General features: G+C 31.1%; 1 protein-coding gene across 3 annotated transcripts; it reads left to right on the forward strand.

Annotated features, from left to right (window-relative positions):
- The first annotated feature begins 9,477 nt into the window (after nucleotides 1-9,477).
- Nucleotides 9,478-18,320, forward strand: LOC111299155 (protein NDL1-like). Of its 3 annotated transcripts, none has more exons than XM_022894187.2 (12): nucleotides 9,478-9,832; nucleotides 10,166-10,376; nucleotides 15,400-15,499; nucleotides 15,768-15,865; nucleotides 16,011-16,099; nucleotides 16,333-16,393; nucleotides 16,475-16,561; nucleotides 16,646-16,723; nucleotides 16,829-16,885; nucleotides 17,064-17,119; nucleotides 17,238-17,373; nucleotides 17,800-18,320. In XM_022894187.2, the coding sequence occupies exons 2-12, from the start codon at nucleotides 10,323-10,325 to the stop codon at nucleotides 18,019-18,021; spliced, it is 1,038 nt and encodes a 345-aa protein (XP_022749922.1). In that variant the 5' UTR covers nucleotides 9,478-9,832; nucleotides 10,166-10,322; the 3' UTR covers nucleotides 18,022-18,320. The 3 variants fall into 3 exon arrangements, with proteins under 3 accessions (XP_022749922.1, XP_022749919.1, XP_022749916.1); XM_022894184.2 differs by lacking the exon at nucleotides 9,478-9,832 and adding an exon at nucleotides 9,917-10,051 and having other exon boundaries at nucleotides 10,173-10,376; XM_022894181.2 differs by lacking the exons at nucleotides 9,478-9,832; nucleotides 10,166-10,376 and adding an exon at nucleotides 13,526-14,049.
- The last annotated feature ends 5,839 nt before the right edge of the window (nucleotides 18,321-24,159 follow it).

The following is a 24,159-nucleotide window of genomic DNA, read 5'->3' on the forward strand; positions in this document are numbered from 1 at the left end:
GTTAAGATCTATTTTCGTAGGAAATAATCTTGACTTAATTGAACAAAAAAAAATTGATCAAAGATCGAACTCAAATGCAAACCAACCTAAATTGATTGAGGACCTCATAATAATCCTATTTTGGAATAGCATTCCTAAAAAATACATACAGATCAAAGTTAAGCTCTAACACAAAGATCAATTGATTCAACTCATAAAAGATAATATTGACCTATTTGCTTGGACAACATTTGATATACTTAAAATTGATACTGAAGTGATGGTCCATAGACTACACACTAATCCTAAGGTAAAATCAATTCGACAAAAGAAAATAACTTTTATCTTCGAAAGACAATAAGCCATAGAAGAAGAAGTTAATAAATTATTACGAGCTTACTTTATCAGGAAGGTCTATCACCCTGAGTAGATAGCCAACATGGTCATGGTTAAAAAGCACAACGAAAAATTAAAAATGTGTGAACTTTATTGACTTAAATAAAGCTTGCTTGAAAGATAGCTTTTCCCTCTCTAGCATAGATCAGCTAATAAATGCTAGTGTCGAGCATAGCCTCTTCAGCTTCATAAATGTCTATTTCGACTGTAATCAGATCAAAATGTTAAAAAAATATGGATAAAATGACCTTTATTATTAAAAAAGACTTTAATTATTACAAGGTCATATCCTTTGGATTGAAGAATACATGAGCAACCTACCAAAGATTGGTGAACAAAGTGTTTAAGGACTAGATCGATTGTAATATGGAGGTATATATAGATGATATAATAGTTAAGAGTAAGGGTTTAATCAAGCATCTGAAGGACCTCAGAGAAATCTCTAACACTTTGAAAAAGTATAATATGATACTTAACCTGAGCAAATGCACTTTTAGGGTTACATTAAACAAGTTTCTCAATTATATGATCAATAAAAAAAAGATAGAAGCGAACCTAAAAAAAGTTCAAATGATTCTATAAATGAAGTTATCGACCTCAACAAAAAAAATACAGAGGTCAACTGATAGAATAGTCGAGCTCAACCGATTCATGTCTAAATTGATAGAACAATATCTACTATTTTTTAAAATTTTCAAAAATATCTTTGACTTTAGGTAGACTCATCAATACCAAAAAGCTTTTGACGAACTCAAAGAGTTCTTATCCTTTCTGCTTGTTCTGTTTAAATTGAAAATTGATAAAACATTATACTTATACTTAGTCAGCATATATTAGGCTATCAGCTCGATCTTAGTCTAAAAAGAAGAAGAAAAATAACAATCGATTTATTTTTAGGCAAAGTATTAACAAGACCTAAAGTTAACTATAGTGGTATAAAAAAATTAGCTTCTGTCATTATCACTTTAGCTAAAAAACTCAGGTCATACTTTCAAGTTCACATGTCCATGTCCTGACCAATCATCCATTGAGGCAAGTTTTACAAAAATCTAAAATGTCAGGAAGGCTAATCAATTAGGCAGTAACACTCAGTGAATTTGATCTATACATTTCATCAAAATCGGTATTAAATCACAAGTGCTGGTTGATTTTATCATAGAGCACGCCTCAATACAGTTAGAAAAAAAGTAAAAAACCCTAGATAAGGATGATTAGAAGTTTTATGTTGATGGATCAGCTACAAACCAGGATGAAAGAGTTGGCCTCATTCTAATCAACCCAAAAATGCTTTAGTACCCATACGCTTTGAAATTCAAGTTTAAGACATCTAATAATAAAGAAAATATAAGGCATTGATAACCGACCTAAGGTTGGTAACCAAGCTAAATGTTCAATACATAATCGTTTAACAACTCTTAACTAGTGGTTAGTTAGATAAATGGTGAGTTCGAAGCTCGAAAAGATAAAATTCGAAAGTATCTTAACAAAGCGTTAGCCTTGGTAGTTGGCTTCAAAAAAGTCGAGGTGAAAAAGATATCGAGGTCAAAAATTTCAATAGCAAACTCCCTGTCTATGTTGGCTTCAAAAATAGTAATAGAAAGTCCAGACTGAGTTCTAGTAAAAAAACTAGCATATAAAGCACCGCGAACAAGTTCATGGGATAGGTCACAAAAAAAAAATTTTGATGACGCCAATTAAAGCATACCTAACCACGAGAGTGTTACCTAATGAAAGAGTCCAGGCTAAGGCATTGATAAGAAAGGCCTCACGATACATAATGATAAAAAAAGCTATACAAAAGATTTTTTAGCCTATTTTACTTAAGACGTATGGATGAAAAAAAGGTAAAGTATATCCTACGAAAAATCCATGAAAGAATGTGTGAAAGTCACTTTGGACTTCAATTTTTGGCTTATAAAGTGTTGAGATAGGGCTATTAATGGCCCACCATCATTAGGGATATGACTAAACTGATGAAGAGATGCAACAAGTATTAAAGATTTACTTACGTGCAACATCTCCTCTCAATCAAGCTCACTCTTATCATCCATTCGTGACCATTCATATAGTGAAGAATAGATGTCCTTGGACCATTTACCCTAACCACAGGTTAAAAGAGATTTGTCTTAATGACAATATATTACTTCATAAAATGATTGAAAACAGAAACCTAGCCACCACTATAGAAGCATAAGTTAAGAAATTCATGTAAACAGATTACTTTTATTTATAATAATGAACAATGGCAAATAATTTAAAAATCCAAGGTTTAAGGAATTATGCTCAAATGTTCACATTGACCTCAGGTTTACATCAGTTACCTACTCTCAGTCTAACAGGCAAGTAGAAGCTACAAATAAAACAATATTAAAAATTTTAAAAAAAAAAGCTTGATGAGGTAAAAGGCAAATGGGTTGATGAGCTATCAAGAGTTTTGTGGGCCATAAGGATAACCACGAAAGTGCTTACTGGTGAACCCTCTTTCACTTGGCATTTCGAATAGAGGCTGTAGTGGCAGTTGGAATCTTTGTTGAGCTTAAGAGTTGAATTGGTATCAGAAGAAAAAAAATGAAAAAACGTTTAGGGCCAACCTCAACCTCGCTAAAGAACAAAGAAACATAGCCCTAACATGGATTGTAGTCTACTAGTAAAAGGTAGCCAACTATTATAATAAGAGGATCTAGTGTACGCACATCAAGAAAAATGACTTGGTACTTAAAAAAATTAAAGCTTCAGGAGTAGATGACTGGGTTGGCAAATTGGCCTTGACTTAAGAGGGACCATATATTGTTAAGAAAGTCATTCACAATATGACCTATAAATTACATAATCTAAATGGTAATGTCATCCCGATGATGTGAAATACAGATAATTTAAAGATTTATTATCAGTAGCTCAGTATAAATCAAGCTTACACTTGTATTACTTTACGAATGGCACTATTATCCTAAGGATGTGAAATATAAATCAAGCCTATTACCGGTAGATCAGTTCAAATCGAGCTCACACTTATATTATTTTATACGTGAACATATGAATTAAATTATCTTCAATGAGCTTATGTTTAAGTGATTTAAAGAAATCTGACCTAGAACTTACAATTATGTTTATCTATCTAAGCAATTATACAAGTTTTCAGTCCAATTATCTACCTTTAAATCAGTTAACCGTTCTTAAACTTGTTCAAATAAGAAAAAAAATAATAGTATATCTGAGCTGAAACTTGAAAAAAAATTTCTTTTCTATTTCATTGTAACAAAATACATTGGTTAAAGTATGAGAGGTCATTACAAAAAGCTGACTTCACACATTATATCAAAAAATTTTACAAAGTTAAAAATAAAAAATTATAAAATTTATTCATCGACGGTAGCGATAGGAGGAGCACTATCATTAGCAGAAGCAAGAGGGACAACCTCACTTTTGATGACCTCCACCTAAGTCCTTAAGGTGACTTTCAGCTTGCCCTTCAAGGCTTTATTTTTATCATTCTCTTTCTTATCGTTATCCTTCTTGGGTTAATTTGGATGAGCCTTTGATATGATATTATTGATGTCAATATCAGAGAGGTCGAGGTTGATAGAGAAGTTTAAATTGTACCTTATCCTTGACCAACTATAAGGTATTAAGTATGTTTTTTTTTTAAAACTCTACCTTCACATGGAAACAGTTATAAAAGGCTTTGTACTCTTCCAGGGCTTTCACCTTAAATTCTTCTTTTATTTTGTCTTAGGCCTTCAGTTTAGACCTTAGTCTTGTGATTTCGGCTTGAGCATTATTAAGTTTCATCTTGGTTTGTTATTTCATAGATTTGACTGAAGCTTTATCAACTTAGACGATTTTCAGCTTTGTTATCAACTCATCCACCTTTTTTCTTAGCTCAGCCTCTTTATTGAAGGATACATTGAGGCTTGACCTAACGTTGCCCATTACTTCTAAGCTCTTTTTATGCTCCTCAGCAAGGGCAACCATATCCTTCTCAACTTTCAGCATATGTCTCATGGCAAGATAAGCATAGTTAAGAGCCTGGCTATTATTTTCCACAAACTGAGGTGGAAACTTTTTTTGGACTGCACGAAAAGACCTTAGACTTAGAAAAATAAAAACATAAATAATAAAAAAAATAAGTTAAGGTCAGGAGATACTCACCATAAAAAGTAATCACCATCTTGTAGAATCTCCTAACTACATTTAGGTTAGAGATAGGGTTATCCATTGGAGCATACTCCAACCCTGTGGATATTCTTTTTAAGTTAGGCCTTAGCACCTTAGCTTCGGGATTTTTATGAGCAGAGAAAAAGGTTTTCACTTGTGATCTTTTGGTTGAAAGAAGTGGTGTTGGCACTGATATATAAGACAGATCCTGACTTACCTTAGTTTTTAACTTTCGAACTGGAGGAGAGCATGGCATAAAAGTGCTGACCACTTTGTCTCCCTTACAGGACAAAGCTCCTAACTAAATCTTTTTTTAACCCTTTTAAGGGTTCAGGGTGTGTTGGTATAGCTCGAAGTTGAAGTCCTCGCTATCGGTTATCTCTACAAAATTGGACTAATAGTTAGATAAAAAATTAACTTAAAATAAAACCCCACAAAGTTGCCTTAAACCTACCCTAATACTTCATCCTATTTATTACTTACGAAGAGGTCAACCCTTGAGCATCGATGATGAGCTCTGCCCTATGTGTAAATTTTAAAATTTTATTATGATTTGATAGATCAATGATGAAAAAGGCTATCGATATGTTACAAAAGAATCGGGTCTACTCTTTATTCTCAAGTATTAACCTTAGGCTCACTATTTTTATTTATTTTTTGCATCTAAAGGAATAGAAAAAATAGCTTTTAATTTTTTTTTGTGCTTAGGCAATGGATAAAAAATCTTTTATTTGGTCGAGCTATGATATAAAACCACATGCTATCACTAAAATTCTTTTAAGATAAAAGAACTCTTTGAATAAAGGAAGAGAAAGAAGAATATTTAGTTGTTGACAAAAAATAATAAAAGTGACTATGTACCAAATAGAATTTAGGGTGAAATGAGTGGTGGTCAAATTATAAGAATTAAAAATTAAAATGAGTAAATGATGAAGTGAAAACCTCAAACCAACCATGAACGAATCCCAATATACATAGAGCCAATGTGACTTCGATCTATCGATAACCTGATCTGAGGAGTTCAACATTATTATATTGTGCCTCTCTTTGAAGAAAAAAAGAAAGTGGTACCCAAAACACAAACATGATATGCCAAGCACATATAAAGATAGTCTTCTGGATTTATCTTACCTTTAGCTTGCTCAACACGTTCTTGGGGATCACGTCGAGGTCACATGGAGTATATGTAGGGACTTCAGTGAGTTTATTTTGTACCATAAGACTCTCTCCCTCACTATCACTTTCTCTGGCTGAGGTGTTCTTTTTCTCTTTTTTTTTCTTGAAACCCTCATTGTCAGAAGAATTTGACTTTTGGGTGAGAGTCAAAACAGAAGAAAGAGCAATGGATAAAAATAACTTAATCTCAGAGAAAGAAAAGACAAGGTGAAGACCTTTCAGGAGAGGATGAGATATCTAAAAAAACTGATTGAAAGGAAAGAGTAAAAGTGACAAGAGGTGTAAAAGATAGAGCCTTAAAGAGGAAAATGACTGAAGAGGAAAGAAGGTTGGCCATAGAAGATGAATTGACTTAAAAGACAGAAAAAAACAAGTGGATGTTAAAGTTCAAAGTTGATTTGAGCACATAACTCTTTCGGATTCAAAACTCACTTGTCTCTTGCCTTGGTATTCTTTTCATTGCGTCGTTGCCTTTATTCGGACATTGGGTTAAACCAATAAGCCATTTTGTATAGTTAAGGCCTCAAATAGTAAGGAGATTAGGTCGTCATCTTGCTGCCTTCATTGACATCCCTTTGGCTTTACCTTATAAGTCTCAGCCTCTTCAAAACTCGTACTAGAGGACATGGTTAGAAATATGTACAGAAGTAGGTGTAAAAAAAACTTTGAAGGTTAGAAAGCTATTGAGATAAAAAATTTTAGGTTAGATGGAGAGCAAAGAAAGCAAAAGATGAAAAATTGAAGCCCTACCAACCTTTTATATAAACGAGCTACATATCATATAGAAGACATGTTTCGCGCCATGTGTCGAAGCATAGGTAGAAAGACAACTTTTCATCTTTTTACTTTAAATTTTTTCGCTTAAACCATCTTTGTCTTCATTTAATGCCATTAGACTGGCCTAATTAGATGAACTCCAGGTCCGACTATCTAAACTAGATAACCGTCAAAGGTAAATCAAAAGCTCGATTCACCTCTAAGATCCAAAATAGAGGCTCAAATCCAAATTTTCAAAAAAAAAAAAAAATACAAGCCTCACAATGGCCAGGTGAACTACAACACTAATCTCAAATCAACCCTGACAATTATCACCTTTTTAACTCTTAAACTGATTATACACTTAATCTAGAACGCATGTGTAAGATCGGATAACCACCATGTCAGATCGTAGCTCAAAGCTAGTTATTGTCCAAAATCGACCTTTTCTACAATGTTGATCTTAAGCAAAGCATGCAACTAATCTATGACGCACCAAAGATGTTGGTAATAAATTTAACAATTTGATACTTAAATCGCCTGATGAAAGGATAGAGTGTTAGGCGCATTTGATAATCAAATAGTTATAGTGATCTTTTTTACTCTCAAAGCCTTCAACAGATAATCAGGAGTATCTTTGTTATTTATGTTGACCTGATATGTCAACTTAGCCTAACATAGTAAGTGCCACTTTCGCTTGGTCCTGTCTTAATTATCTCCTTATAATTTCCTTTAACTTACATATATGAAAACTTAAGTACCATTAAAAATAGGTTGATTCAATTTACTTATCTCTCTTCTTTTTACTTTTTTATCGATCTAATTTTTATTGATTTATATATTACAATGCAAACATAAAGAATATCACATGTCTTTGCTTTTAACCGTTTTTTTCTTTTGCATTCACAGGAACACTCTCGTATCAGAGTTTGACGCCAACAAGAAGCTATAAATTAAACACAAATAAATAGAGCATGGATGGAATAGTGTGCAAGAAAAGTAAAGCGGCCTTTCATTAATTTAGAGTCTGTCTTGAATGTCGTTCGTTCGTTCGCCATTAAAATAGCTTCAAGACAAAAAAAAAAAAAAATGCTTACTGAAGGTTATTGGATTAATGATTACCAAAGAAAAATATTGAATTTTTTCATCAGTCGACGAACCATCGGCTTTATGGTTCCGAATCTAAACCACTTTTTTCGTTTTACTGCAGAGAACACTGAAAAATCGTCAAATGTATGAAGTAGTCAAATACTGTGTTTGTATTTTAGGAAAAGAAATAAATAATCACATCTATTGCATTTTAAAGCTGTCAAAACATATTATTTGAGCGGTTAAATGACTAAAAATTTAAAATTTACAGAAACGCCATAAATAATAATAATTATTATATTTTAAAGCATACAAATGAAATATTCCAAAAAAATAAAAAAATATTTAGTACAATTCAAATACTACATTTTTGTTAAAATAAATATAGTAAATAATAATAATTACTGCATAATAATCATAAAAACATAATATTCTTGTTGGGGAAAAAATTACTACTCAATTAAAAAAATTGTGAAAAAAATTAATCACAATTATTGCATTTTTTCTAACAAACACAATATTTGATGTTTGTAAAGGAAAAAAATTTCTACTCAATTAAAAAAATTTTGAAAAAAATTAATCACAATTATTGCATTTTTTTTCTAACAAACACAATATTTGATGTTTGTAAAATAAAAAGAAATTTCCATACATTGATTTTCAAAAGGATAAAATAAAAAGAAAACATTTTTTATCCAAGTTAAATGTGAAATAAAAGTAATTTTTTTTCTAAAATCTTAAAAAATTATAGGAAAAGGTAAATTTTTTATTTTAGAATTTTGAGTATTGTTGAGAATTTAAGATTACTCTTAAGAATCAGGTACTTTGGAACCAAATGTAAAAATTTAAATACCTAATAACAATATTCTAGGAGAAAAACTCAAATTCTCCCCATCCAAACCCCCTAAGAGATTCAATCCAAAAACAATTTCATTTTGGGAAGTTATGCTTTATCCAAATCAATACTAAAAATGATCAAGCTATAATGAAATTTGAATATAATATCTGAATTTTAAAAATATTTAATGTAATACATAAATTATAAATTTATTAATTAATATAATATTTTTAGGATTTTTTTGTATGTCATGTATCATTATTTAAAATTAATTATATTCTGATGAATATTACATTAGTTAATAAATTTATAATTCAAATATCACATTAAAAATTTTTAAAATTTAGATATTATATTAAATATTTTATTATAATTGAAAATTTGTTTAAAATATTAACCTTTCCAAAATTTTTCATCATTTTTTTTGTTTTATCTTACTTTTTATTTTTTATTTATTTTTTCTAATTTTCAATTTTAAATTTTTTCCTTAATAAAAAAATAAAAAATAAAACAAACCCTCAGTTAAAGCCTAGAGCATACCTAAACTAAGCCCAAAGTGCTAATAACATACTCAAATTCAAACTTAAATTGATTTTCTCAAAATCCAATTTAAAACCCATATTGATTACTCGACTCTCAAACTAAAAATATTAATATTTTGAATAAAATAAAATATCTACAATTACTCTTAATAGTAGACTATTAAGTAGTGTACTTTTATTTGACTTTGTTTGTTTTATTTGATTTAATAAAATTTACAAAAATTAAATTTACATTTTATTTTTAATGTTAGATATAAAAAATCACTAGATATTTAAAAATATATAATTTCAAGACATTTAAAATATTTAAAAGAAGAAAGATCAATTTACACAAATATAAAATTAAAAAATTTTACATATTTTTTTAATAATCAATTTTAATAAATATAAGGATTAAAAAATAAATAAAAAATAAATAAATTTTATTGCTTTAAATTATTAAAATTAATAATTAAAAAAAATAAAAAATTTTATAATAAAGGCACAATGTGGCTTACAAAAATCATAGCCCTCTAAGTAGGTTGAAAACCCTATAACTGCCCTTTTTTTTATTTCCTTGCTGTCTTTTTCTGCGATGTGATCTCTACCTTTTTGTCGCTGTCGTCTTTTTAGAACCGCGTTGGCTCTTGATCATGTCACCGACAGATACCTCTTCCTCTCCACCGTCGGTTAAGGAGGATCAACCACTGCCGGAGATTAAACAAAAATTAGAAAGTGATAATAATAAAGATAGAAAGGTGAATGTTTTTTATTTTAATGATAGTCGTCGTGGAGGTTGTTTGAAGATTACGGTGACAATGACGATTACGATCTAGTGGATGATGAGGATGAATCTGATGATGAACGTGAGATTACTGATGAAGAGCTTCAGCAATATAAGGCTGCTTTTGAAGCCAGCGATGTAAGCCTGCATAGTGCATACATGCGTTTTCTCTCTTGGTTTTTGGGGTTTTATGTTACCTATTTTCCCTTTTTTCTTTAAATTTAGGGTTTTGATGTTCCATCATTCCCTGGCGTTTTTTGTCGCTGTCTAGTTACACCCGTTGTCTTGGATGCGTATATTCGTGAAACCCTCAACCCGCTTTGTGTTGCTGCCATGGATCACTACAATTATGAAAAGGTTAGCTTGCTTTGGTTTTTTTTTTCTTTTCATCTCCATCTTTTCCCTCTGCATCATCATCATCATCAATGGCCTTTTAAAAAAATTACTGAAATTACTGGATGTTTCTTTCAGAAAACAGACTATCAGTTTCTGAAGTTGGAAAAAGCAAATGCACAGGGTGCCCGGGGTCTTCTTTACTATTTAACCTTTGTGGGAAGGACTCTTAAAGATAACACTACTCAGATCTTTGAAGCAAGCGTTTTGTGGGGGATTCCTGAGAACGAAGGAGATGATCCTACGGAGGTTTACTTTTGTAGGAAAAAGGTTCCTTCTGCCACAACAGGTAAACAAATTTTGCACTCCTTTTTCACACTTATAGTTTGGTTTTAGGAAATTGATCTTTGTTGTGCCACTGCTATCGTAGAATACAAACTTGAGTTCTGTAATAGGTGTTTTTTTCATTTGCCAAGTTTCACTATTTTTAGAACAGCTATTTGATTATGAAGGATGGGTCTTTGTTTGTTGTTCTTAAACTCTCCCAGGAGGAATATCTTGGAATTAAATGACACGATGTTTCCTTTCAAATTCTGTCTTCAATCTTGCATTGATTTTGGTTAATTTTATTTTGGTAATATTTATGACATTGTTTGCCTGTTAGTATGAATGGATGCATAATAGTCATGAATTGCTTTTGCTATTTGATTATATTCATGATTATAATGTTTTTTGTTTGGTGGTTTATGTATGCATGAGGCTTGGATGTCTGGAACTAGTACAAGTCTTGGTACCCATTTTAGCCAGAGGTTTTTATACACATGAAAAAAATGGTGAAATAAATGGAAGGATTGAGACTTATGGTACTCTTGAGTGGTACAACGGAGATCAGTAACCTCATTTTGAGTTTTAGAAGCAAGTAGAATTCTGATTCACGTGATTGTGTTTTAATTAGCCCAAGATTTTACTTGAGGTGCTGGCCTTTGTTATACAATTAAAATTGATTTTACTGGTTGTGTTCTTGTGTTGTTGCCGATGTTTGAAGATTTTATGAAGGCAATGCAGCTGGGGGAAAGAAGATAAGCATAGAAAGTTGAGCACGTCTTGAAAGGAAGTATTGTTATATGTTAATGCTTCTTAGTTTATAATTTGAACGTCTTTCTAGAATAAGTAAACAAAACTCATTTAAAACTTTTGATTATGGACTATAACAGTAGGGTTGATTAGGTCCAATTTACGTCAGTATAAAACTTATTAATTTTATATATATATTTTTTAATCATTGAATTCAATAGATCTAAAAATAAAATTATTATTATTATTATTTTGCATTTATCTCTTATCTTTTAAATTTATTGAAATCAATAGTAATATATATATATATATAACCAAAAAATTTTACAGGTTTTCAGCATTGAAAATTTTTTAGAAAACCTTTTAACAAAGACATTGGTAGTTCATAATTCCTTTACAAATTTGTTTCATTTGAACTAAAACTCGTAAACCCAAAGTTCTTAGTTGAATAAGAATAAAATACTACGACTTTTCAGACTTTGTTTTTTTTAGCCAAGCATTTACCAGATTCAATGAGACCATTCTAATATAGGACTTCGATTCCCCAAAAAGTGAAATACTAGTAAAAAAATTGCAAAACCCGTATGCCACGCGATCGATGGTTCGATCCACTTTTGCAATGAAATTCGTAAGCAAGTCACCTGAAATCAAGAATGAAAACCTGTTGCCGATAGCCCGTCCTTGCATAACCATTAAGCAAAGCAACCGTGACACTATTCTTTCTCTGGTATGCAGATGCTCTTTCTGCAAGCCGCTCCATCTCAACACATTTCGCTTTAAGGTCAACAATATCAGAAGCAACAAATTTATCTGACAAAACCCTCTTCATCACTTCTTCATGCAACTGCTTTCCAAGATATAACTCAAGTCCCATAGAACAAGCTTTTAGGGCTGTCACTAAAGTGAAACCATTTGGCTGAACACCATCTTTTTTCATATTACAATACAAATTCATAACAGGATATCTTTGTCCCTCGGATACTAACCGTAACATGGACGCAGTCCAAGATACAACATTTCTGTTTGGCATTCATCAAGAGCCTGGCAGGCGGACCCAATGCTCCATTTTTTTTTTTGTATAAAAATTCAGCCGCCCATGAATTGCCTTCCCTAAGTTTAGAGATCTTTTTGCAGCAGAATCACGTAGCAGCCCAAACTAGTGGGATGAAGTAAAGTTTCTTGCAGTGAAATGTCACTTTATTGGGATGGTTTTCAATTTCGAAATTGAATTGGAAACACACAAAGCATTACATTCCATTGTATTTGAACCAAAGGTTCATTCTTTAAGCTTTAACATTTCTTCAGCAAAATTGACTCATGCACCGTTCGGGAGCCAAAGAAACGAGAGAACTGTTTCTACCTCCGACTGAGTCAGAGCCAGCAGCTAGTTTATACAAGACTTTTCTTCTCTCTCTCTCTCTCTCTCTCTCTGGTTTAAACACATTCCGCATGAATTGCGGTTCTGTTTTCTGGCCCAATAAAATGTCTATGCCCTTGGTCAGGGTGATCAAGTTGGACCTCCTTTTAGCCTAGTCCTTGAAGATTTAGCCCAAGTGAGTCTATAGCACTAGAATTTTTGCCCTATCAATCCACCCATGTGTCTGCTTGATCCTTCCAGGTTGCACTACTAAATATCTTAATATATAATATATAATATATAATATATAATATATATAGTTTTATGAATCAACATTTATTTTATGGAAATATATGGTGCTTATAAAAATGTGAGGAAATTGAAATAACAAACAAGGAAAAAAGAGGGGTGGACCCAAACTTAACCAACAAGAAGTGTTAAATGTGGACATTTGTGACGCATTGGGTTGGCCATTTGTTTTGTATTTGATTATTGTTCAATTTCTATTTGATATATATTTTTTTTGCATTATAATTTCTCTATAGTTAGTCTCTTTTGCATAATCATAACATGATAATATCAATTAAGATTAAATTTTAAATTTAGTTAGATAATCTATTTAAGCAATACACGTTCAACAGTAATTTGTTTGTCACAATGGTCTTTTGCATTTTTTTTTTAAAGATTTTTGAAAGGACAATTTTTTTATAGTGAATGAATTACAATTAATCAACTCTAATATTTTTAAACAAAATTAATGAGAAAAATAAAAAAATAAAATAATTTAAAATTTGAATTAATTGATTCATCTAATTATTTTAAAAAATAATATTTAATAATTTAAAATTTAAATCTAAATATATATAATTTTTTATTACAATAAATTACGATTTTTAAAAAATTAAAATAAAAAAGATGACATATATGATTTATGAACACACCACTTATCCAAGGAAAAAAAAAATAAAAACAAAAACCCACAAAAAGAGCATCCAATGAAGACGTACACATCACTACGGTACCAGTCAGTCTTTTATTAAAGTGAAACCAAATGATAATCATAAACCTCATCCTCCCTAATTATTCAAAAGAAAATAAAATGTTGGAAAAAGCAAAAAAAAAAAAAAAAGCCGACGACCGATTTCATTTTGATAAATCCGCAACTTTCGTCGGATTTTCAACAGCGTCGTCTAGATTTTTTTTTTTTTAAATAGTGCCGAGTTTTCTACAGAATTTGACCGAGATTTAACATTTGACCAGATTCGGGGGTTAAAAGAAGTAAATCCGTTTGTTTCCCAAAAAAGCGTCGGTCGAGCTTCACCGGCGTTCTTTTTTAAAAATAAATACATAAAAAGCGAAGCGAGCGACCCACACAGAGAGGTTTTTCGAAGAGAGAAAGAATCGCTTGGTTTATAAGCCAGAGACTTATATTTCTCGAAGAAGGAAGAAAGCGAGAGAGAGAAAAGCTTCTATTGTTTTTTTCAAAGCTTTTCTTTCTTTGTTTGAAGATAACAGATAAAGAGCCATGGCCATGGCTGAGTCAAATGGTTCTATACCTCGCGATGCAGAAAAGATCTATCTTGGTGGAAAGGTTCTTTCCCTTTTCTTTTAAAATTTCCATTTTGCATTGTTTTTCACTCCCTTTTTCATTTTGTTTTCCACTCCTTTTTTCATTTTGTTTTCGTTTCTCGGGTTTTTATTTTATTAATCAGTATTTTTATGACTGAATTGGGTTTTTAGTTTTATGGGAAAAGAACCCATTTTTTGTCGTGTTTTGAAAAGGTGAGAATATTGAGCTGATTCGAAATTCAATTGAATTCTGTTCTCCAATATTGAGAATTTAACAAATGGGTATTACTGGATCTATGCTATGCATTCCTTAACTGGTCAAATTTGTTTTTATATTTTTCTTTTATTTTACATATTTGGTAAGCTCTGGGAGTTCCATTTCTGGTTTCAACTGGCCTTTTCCTTTTTTTTTTTCAAATTTACAATGCAATATTTTTTGGTTTTTCTGAACATTCTTTGTCTTCTTAACTCTATTATTGTAATAGGGAATCCTACTTTGTATCAAACTCGTGTTTTTTAAGTGTTGAAATGTGCTGTAATATTGTTGGTTTAACAATGACAAAGATAGAACCTTTTTTGGGTGTATTTGCAGTTTTATGTGAATTGGGTGTTTGATTGTTTTGCTGATCTTGTGTAATTCTCTAATAGTATTTGTTGTTGCTATTGCCTTGGGATTTCTTTCACTATTTTTTTTTTGATTGGTTGGAGATTCTTTCCTTCTTAGTTTGTTGCTTCTAATGGCAAAAGAAGTTGGATAATGGATTCTTCCCACTATTCATTCCTAGGGATTATTCAACGGGTGTTTGCAGTTCACTGAAGAAACCTTGGCTATACCTTTTTTCTTTTTTTCACTTTTATTATATTATATTAAAATTGTGTACCTGTAAATTTTCTTTTTTTTTTTTTTTTTACATCAACACAATGTTAATGTCTTCTTTTAATATGAGAGATTCCATGCTCTCCTTTTAGACTGTCATCTCCTTTGGAAAATGCAATGATTGATATCAAGAACCACTCCTTTGATTTATCTTTCTTTTTTCCTTCTTTTGCAAAGTTATGTTATGTTGGATTTCCCTAAAATGGGTGAGTGCACATGGGAAGTGCTTTTGATGAATAATTTTATTTAGATATTTTAGGTGTTTCTTTTATTTTCTTTCTTTTTTTAAGGGTCACATGAAACAAATCATTTGTCTTACATAACTGAAACCTATTCTTATTGAATAACTACTTATTTAGTTAGAAAACATTATGGTACTCAAAGTTTCAAATGCATCTCTTCTATGATTGTTTGAAATGCTTAATTCTATGTATTTGTTGATTGGTATGCGTCTTTTATCTGTTTATAATTTGTGCTTGTGTAAACATCTGTCAGGAACATCATGTACGAACGTGGTGTGGTTCTGTATCTGTTATAGTATGTGGTGACCAAGACAAGCCAGCACTAATTACATATCCTGATTTGGCTTTGAATCGTAAGTATAATGCTGTCAGATACCATAGCCTCTTTCTTTTCGTCCCCAGTTATATAAAATTCAGGAGTATTCTTGTTTTGCTCATTCTGCAATAGCCATGCTATTTCATTCTTGGTTTTTGCTGTTAACTTGATCAATGTGTCTATTCATGCACATTGTGCATGTGAGAGAAATTCTTTGGGAAGCATTTGTTTCTCTTATTCGGTGTTTATCTCCAAATCTTCTTTCTAACAATTCCATTGTTTGTTATTTTTGTAATTTTCTCCAGATATGTCTTGTTTCCAAGGATTGTTCTTTTGTCCTGAAGCAGCCTCCTTGCTGCTTCACAACTTCTGCATTTACCATATTAGTCCTCCTGGGCATGAGGTCTGTAAATTAGTTGGCATATACCTGTTTTCGTTGTTTCTGTTGTATACAGACTATTTTATCTTCTGATAACATAATAAATCAATTATCGGATTCTATTATTCACATAGTATCCTTTCTGGTACTTTCACAAGAGTTCTTGCAGTTGGGAGCTGCTCCAATTGGTGCAAGTGTTTCTGCACATTGTGTTGATGACTTAGCTGATCAGATCCTTGAGGTTCTCAACTTTTTTGGGTAATCTTATTGCTAGTACTTTTTTGCATTGTTTTTACAAGACTTGTTTTAGCTGAGGCTGCCAACTGACTTAAAATAATGTCACTTGGCATCTCAGTAGGAAGCTATCAGATTTGGCTGGTGTAAATGTTTTGGTTGAAAAGGGGTGTCTTTTCCTATTAAGAGCAGCAGATGTCTTTGTTAACAATTTCATAGTTGAGATTCTGTGTTAACTTTGTTTCTGATGGCATCAGGCTTGGTGCAGTGATGTGCATGGGAGTAACAGCCGGTGCTTACATTCTTACTCTATTTGCTGTAGGTTTTGTTATGAATCCTTTGAGTACTATTATTAAATGTTTTTGATGTTAGTTCGCTAAAAAAGCTTTTGCATTGCAGATGAAATACAGAGAACGTGTTCTTGGTTTGATACTTATATCCCCTCTTTGCAGAGCACCTTCTTGGACTGAATGGTTTTATAACAAGGTTTCTTCCTAAGATTATAGTTATGCTTAACACGCTTTGTGCAAAATTTGCAATTGTATAACTAAAATGACTTATAATCTGTAGGTGATGTCAAATTTGTTATATTTTTATGGAGTGTGTGGACTGGTTAAGGAGTGTTTGCTTCAACGTTACTTTAGCAAGGTATCCTAGCATTTCCATCATAGTAATCTATCTTTTAAGTTTCTTTTTGTTATATCCTCACTTATTGAGTTGGTTGAATGATGAGATTTCTATAAATTGTTATAGGAAGTTCGTGGTAATGCTGAAGTTCCTGAGTCGGACATAGTTCAAGCATGCAGAAGAGTTAGTGCTTAAGCATTTCTTTTTCTTTTGGTTTTCTCTTCCTTCCTGCCAAGCATATATCTGGATTTGGATTCTCTTTCTGTTTCTTTTTCACCCCCTTTTAAATGTTGAATTTTCGAAAGTTGACATGACTTAGTCCTATGGCATGTTTGTTTCTATGGCATGTTTGTTTTCTTAGTTACTGGATGAGAGGCATGGATCAAATGTGATGCGATTTCTTCAAGCAATTAATAGGTACAAAGTAATTTGACTAGTTTCATATTGTAACTTCTTGTTTTCACATGTTACTTGTTTTTGTTACATTAAATAAAGTATTTTCAAGTGCTCAAGACTTTGTTCCCCTAATATACAGGAGACCTGACCTCACCAGTGGGCTGAAGAGGCTTAGATGTCGTACGTTAATATTTGTTGGGGATAATTCACCTTTTCATTCCGAGGCCCTCCAAATGACATCCAAGTTGGAGAGAAGATTTAGTGCCTTAGTTGAGGTAAGTTGTACATTAGTTTTTGGGATTACCCATGTAATAGCGATTACAGTGTTTGATTTGCTAATATGATGTCTATTGTGCACAGTCTGTTATCTACATTATTAGTTAGATACTCTTATTTGACTTGATAATGATGCAAAATGATATGCAAATCAATAGTGTATCAAATAGTCTCTCACCTACTCTCAAAATTCCATTAGAGGTAGGCCAGCCAGCCTGTTGGATGATAATAAGGATTCCCTTTCTCATTTGGTCCTTTGGGGCATAATTTTTTAATAACATTTTTGCAATGTCAATGAACTACTTTTTTTATTGCTGTTTTTAATTCATTCCTGAGTCTCATTTTTGATGATTAATGCTTTCTGTACTTAAATAAAAGTGGTGCCAAATCTATGCTTAATGGGGGGAGGATGCATTTTTCTGCAGGTCCAGTCTTGTGGATCAATGGTGACAGAAGAACAGCCACATGCAATGTTGATACCTATGGAATACTTCTTCATGGGATATGGGTTGTATAGGCCTAGCCAGTTGAGTGACAGCCCTAGGAGCCCGTTAAATCCGTTTTGCATCTCACCGGAGCTCCTCTCTCCAGAAAGCATGGGTTTGAAGCTAAAACCTATAAAGACCCGAATTTCGCTTGAAGTTTGATAGGGGGTTGAGAAAGATTGGATTTATTTTGTTTATAAATTTTTTTGGTTCTTTTTGGTCTTTTGAAAAAGAAAAGGTATATAATAAGGGTAGAGAAGCAGTTGGGGAGGGCCTGTAGATACAAGGAAGATATAGGGAGAGGGGTAACATGAGATCATTCTTTTGCAGTCAGTCATAAAGAAGTCGTTGAACTCTGTATGTAAATTCTAAACAGGACTGGGATTTATTCATTATGATTACGAGCAACCAATAATGGATATGAACTACCCTCATTATTGTTATTTATTTCCCACATTTCAGGATCTCTATTTCTCTTTCTCCTCTATTTTAATGGTTCTTATGCATTTAGGGGGGTTTGGTGGCACGTTGGGATGGGATAGGATGAACCAATTCAACGAGAGGAACGTGCCCGGTACCTTATTATGGAAGGTTTGGTATTTATGTTTAGTGTTGACGTTAAGTGGCCTCAGCCCGGGAGTCTCCAGCTTTTCGAAAATACAAAATCGTGCTGACAGGTTGGGTTGATTGATGACTGGTGGAGGAATGCGGAAGCCGTAAGTTCAACTTTTGATGTCCAATTCAGAAAAATATGCATGATAGTATCTGACAACATCAAGAAAGGAAATATAAGAAAACTTTCAAGTTTTCCCTGAAAAAGAGAAAGAGTCGTGCAAACTCTGTTCTCCTCAATCATCTTCCATGGAGGCGCTCGGAGTTCATTCTCACTTCTTGAAGAAGGATCAACAACTCCTCAACAAGATCCTCAAGGTCAATATCTCCATGAATTCGTGCAAAACCCCAAATTGCCTCCAACTTTGGCTCAATTGGCATATTCTCAACAGACTCATTCAAAAGCCCAGCTCTTCCAAAAACATCAATAACCCCTAAATAATGTTCAATCCTCCGGCGGAGCAATCCTTGTGTTCAGTCTTCATCAATTCAAAGTACATTACTCCTTCCTCTACAGCCTCTACACTGGCACAAGCCGATAAAATATTTGATAGCACAAAAGTTATCAAATAATCAGCCAACTACTATATAGATTCAGTGCTTCAGCTTGTTTGTAAATGCTGGCTGCTCTGAATCAAAATATCTAACCCATCACTGCACCATGGTTGAACAAAAGAAATGGTAGCCAACTCAAAAACTAGACTACTAGAGGAGCAAAATTAGAATAGTCTTAATACTCTGATCGAAATTTCCAATTGATTTGCTATCCTGTGTAAAAAATTTAATTTAAAGAGTCTTGTTTTGTGCTGCGACACAATGGGATAAGAGGGTGATTCTTGTAGGATAGAAATAAGTACTAAAAAGATATAGCAATCAGCAACCGGTTACTAAAATTACTATTTCATTGTTAACATATCTCATTAAATAATCACAATGGGAAGTCAAGGTCTCACTGTATAATGGAAGCTTAATGTAAAAGAAAGAAACATACTGTCTTTTAACAGCTTCAACATCATAGCATGCTCAACAAATCTGAATCTGGATGATCAAATGATATAATCTGACCACTCAAAGATAAATGAAGTGTGATGATCCATGGACTCTCCAGGGCATTCCTCGTACCTTGACGGTTTCTCCTTCCCTCCTATGAGCCTGATTTGCGTTCCATGGTTTGCCCACTCAAAGATAATGAAGTGCTGACGGTTTCTCATTCCTCGTGCCTTTTTCTCCGCTATTTTAAACTTAAAAAACTATGTACGGTACATTGAAGATGAATGAAGAGGCTCTTGCATATTGTGACAGTTACATTAAGTATTCAAAATAATTTGGTTTTAGGATAAATTATTGAAAACAATTAATTAAGACGCTAAGATTGATGATGATGATGATGATGATGATGATGAAATCGTACTTTGAGAGAATAACATTGCAAGCATGCATGTTCAATTTCTTTCATAGTTTCCATGCCATTTTTCATTGTTGAAACAAGCCAATAGCATCTGCATCATGTACTTTGCTTAGTGGTAAAGAATTATTCTGCTCTAAAGAATAGCAGGTTTCTTTTTAGAGGAAAACTACCCACTTTCTCTACTTTCTTTTTCCCTTTAAAAAGCCACTGATCATTAGTTGAACTTTCTATTTTATACTTCTGCTCTTTCACCTACTCACATTACTGAGGAAGAACTGCATCCCACTCATTTTCAGGTAAACTACAAGAACAGTCATTTTAATTTTGGACGATTTTTCGTTTTGGTCACCCTTACGTTTTAATCACCAACATTTTGATTAAATATTTCTTGTCAAGCATCCGTTTTAAACAATTATATGATTAAAAAAAAAAAAAACACTTACTCAATCGTTAAAGAATATAATGTAAATTTTTATTATTGGTTGATCGAAATAAAAAATTGCTCAAAATTGAGTGATTATTCTTATAATTTGTCATTTTTTATGTAAAAAATTTTGTTAACAAGTGACTTGAAAGCACTTATTGAGATTTCTATATTAAAAAATATTTTTTAAATGTATTGAAACAATCATTTTAACCATCAATTATTGAATTTAATACAAAAAATTATTATAAAATGTTAATTGATCTTGAAAAGGATCTTTAAAACACTGGCTAATAAAACCCTTACGAAAACGATCACATTATGCTTCAAAATCAGTGACATTAAATTATTTAAAAAATTAAAGATATGAAAGTGCTTTGCACATTAGACATTCAACAATTGCTGCAGTTCGTGAACTTGGATTATGATCTATGATGTAATCTTACCTCCTTTTCTTCTTCTTTTCATGTTTCTTTTAATTTTAATGAAACATCAGCGAAACAGTAAAAAATTTTTGGACTGAATATGATAAAGAAGCAAAGTGGCTGAGGTCCTTCAACTGAATGAGACATTTGTGGTGGTCATCCCTCCCCAACTCATTGCTTTTTCTTTTTTTTTTTTTTTCATATTCAAATTACAAATGAATTTGTTTTCTTTTCTAGATTAATAATCATATAAATGGAATTAATTTTTTTAAATTTTTTTGGTCAGATGTCATATAACTAGATTAAAGGTATTAATAGTTTTTTTTTTTTTTTTTGGATAAGAAAATTTTTTGTTTATCCAAACAAAGTAGGTAAATTTAAGTAAAATTTACTTAATAATATTCATGTAACAGGACTATTATATCTTATGTATTTAAAAAAAAAAAAAAAGAAATATAATTAAATGGAAAAGGAGACAAAAAAGTACGACTCTCCCCTTTGAAGTGATTGTGACACAACCAATTGATGGACAATTTTACAAAAAAAAAAAAAAATTCCCAGTTGCCTGCATTTTCAAGCATCTTGATATTTTATTTTTTCTAAAATTCGAGGAGTGCATCCTAGAAAAACAGCATAAATGCTTGAAAAACACAGCTCCTTCTTTAATTGGACCTACAAACAAAAGATTTTTTTTCTTATCCTGTTGGATTAATTTTTATCATCGATATCTCAATAGTAAATCATACTTCTCAAGCTATTAAAATATCCATCTCCCTATAATCAATTCCATCATTAATTCCCGTACATCTCATGAATGTACTATTAATTATATGGGACAAGATTATTTAGGTAGAGCTTTTTAAGCGGAGTTTCAGAAATTTTTTATTAAAAATAATTCTATAAAAATTTATTTTGAAAATTAAAATTTATGAATTGATAGACTTTAATAAAAAATTAATAATATGGAAACAAATTATTAAAAAAATTATAATCAAAATTTAATCAATACTTATTTAACTAAAAAACAATTATGTAAAAAAAATTATATAAAAATTTATTAAATTTTGTACATTTAATTTATGTAATAAAACTTTTTAATCTATATATTTAAATTTTTTTATTTAATTACTTTTAACTGGAAACTTTATGAATTTAATCTAAACAACTCCACCTAAGTTTTGCTCTAATTATATGATCATGACTTATAGCAACATGAATTTCTGAAATGGGGGAGGGTGATGGTTAAAGCAAAACTTTTTCAACAAAAACAAAAAAAGGCATTAGTGTAGTACTTCCATTAAATTTTCTTTGTGCCCAAGAATTGGCTTCTAGCAAAGTGCACTTAATTAGTACATTCTTAAATGGAGAGGTTTGATCAAAACACACCACATTTTTCATGCACTGCTTTTTTTTTTTTTTTTTTACCTTTTTGGGTGCAATATTAGAAAAAATCGAATTCTATGGGCTTGTATGAAAGAAAGCAAAGTGCAAGAGAGCAATTACAAAGCAAATCTTACCTCAAAACTCTATAATATTTGAAGATTATGGTTAGTACAAAGCCTAGCTAGTACATGTTTTAGTACAAATGAAAAATGGAGCTGGCAGAGATTTGGAGATTCGCCTTGCAAGTTGATTGCTGATTTCAAGTGTGTTCCATTATTTTTCCTAATTAAATTGGGATTATTATATTCATTAAAAATTGGCATATACCCTTTGTTAGTAATTGGATGATTGGAGGCTTCTCATAAAATCCAAAACCTTTATTGATGGGATTATAAATACGAGACATGCTATGATATATTATTCTTACATTTTTTTCGCTTCTTTTCATAAAAAAATTTTTTTTTTTTTTGCACACTTTTTTTATTGATGGATGGATGTTGATTAAGGTGATAAAGAGAATTTTTTAATTATTTTTTATTCAAATTTATGAAAATATAAATTTTTATAAATTTATAAAATTCATCGTAAATAATTTTATTTGAATTAAATCGAGAATTAAGAGAATGTATTAGACAAACTCCAAGAACTCCTTGTCCTCCAACAAAATTTTGAACTTGAGTTCAGTTTTAGGCATTGTGATAAGCTAAACAGCTAGATTAAAGAGAAGTAATTTCCATTTTGTAGAGTTGAGGACAGAGAGGAAAATAAAGAAAATAATGAACTGTATATATCAATGAATATATATAACACTATATGTATAGTATTAATTTTCTTAGTTAAATATACTAGAGTCGACTAGGATGCTTCCTCTCCAATTGGTATAAGATCGATGTAATTGCTATCAATTAGAGATGTCAAGGAAATTATTTTCCATCAATCATACAACTAAGGTAAATTAAAGCCTTTGTGGTGCGGTACCAATGGTCTAATCTTCGGAATTATACCAACCTTTGACTTTGTTATTTTTTTAATATTTAATATTTTAAACATAAGTCAAGTTTATCAGTGTTAATTTAAAAAAAATTATAATTTGATATCTTAATTAAGATATTAATTTTTAAATTCACTGGGATTTAGATGTTAACGAATAAGGTGCTCACTATTTTTTAAATATTTATACTCAAATTTGACTATTTATCAAGATATTCAAATTTGATAATTATTCAAATAATTTTGATTTGTACTATCCAAACTCTACTCATATAATATAAGAAATATTCATTAATTTTTTAAACCCGTTAAATATCCATTTATTAAATCAAAGTTTGACTTTCAAAATTAAATTTAAAAGCAATTTTAATACATAATATTAAAATTTTTAAATTAATAAATTAAAATTAACTCATAAAAATAAATTAAAGTTAAAAACCATAATTAAGATATTTAATGAATTAATTTAGTGTAATATTTTATTAATATAAATATATTATAAATAAAAATATATTATTTATAATCAGGTTTGGGTATGAATACCCTAAAATCACTGCCTGAACTTGTGACGGGTAATTATTTTACTACTCATACTGAATTATAAGATACGCTAATGCTCTTAGTAGGCTCGATCAGGTTCGGGTACTCGTTTATGGGATATCATTGCCATCCTTTATTGGGGGTATTTACGTGACACATTCTATGAGATTCTTTTTTTTATTCAGTTTTTCTTTTATTTATTTATTTTACTTTATATTTTTTTATGATTTTAAGTTTTAAATTTTTGTTTTTTTATTAAATATATTTTGTGCAAATAATAAGCTAATTTATGTATTTACGTATCATCTTAATTTAACTTTTACCTTCCTCTTTTCTTAATTAGAATTTTTTTAAAAAAAAAAAAAGTGAACAGAAATAATAAAATAAAAAATTTTGATCCGTGACAACACACGGATATTCACCTAATAAATTATAATTAACATCATGCACTTGCTGTAAGAAGTAATTTAAGGTATAGTCAAACAAAATTAGAAAAATAGAAGCTAATCTTGATAATA

The sequence above is a fragment of the Durio zibethinus genome, chromosome 18, assembly GCF_047325235.1.
Source record: "Durio zibethinus cultivar Kanyao isolate XHJ-2024 chromosome 18, ASM4732523v1, whole genome shotgun sequence".
NCBI lineage: Eukaryota > Viridiplantae > Streptophyta > Magnoliopsida > Malvales > Malvaceae > Durio > Durio zibethinus.

Excerpts from the sequence above, each read along its gene's own strand:
- LOC111299155 (XM_022894181.2), top strand. The coding sequence starts at position 13,984 with ATGGCCATGGCTGAGTCAAATGGTTCTATACCTCGCGATGCAGAAAAG. Across the intron at positions 16,100-16,332 it reads GAGGTTCTCAACTTTTTTGG|GCTTGGTGCAGTGATGTGCA; the intron begins GTAATCTTATTG and ends TGATGGCATCAG. Across the intron at positions 17,374-17,799 it reads GATTTAGTGCCTTAGTTGAG|GTCCAGTCTTGTGGATCAAT; the intron begins GTAAGTTGTACA and ends ATTTTTCTGCAG.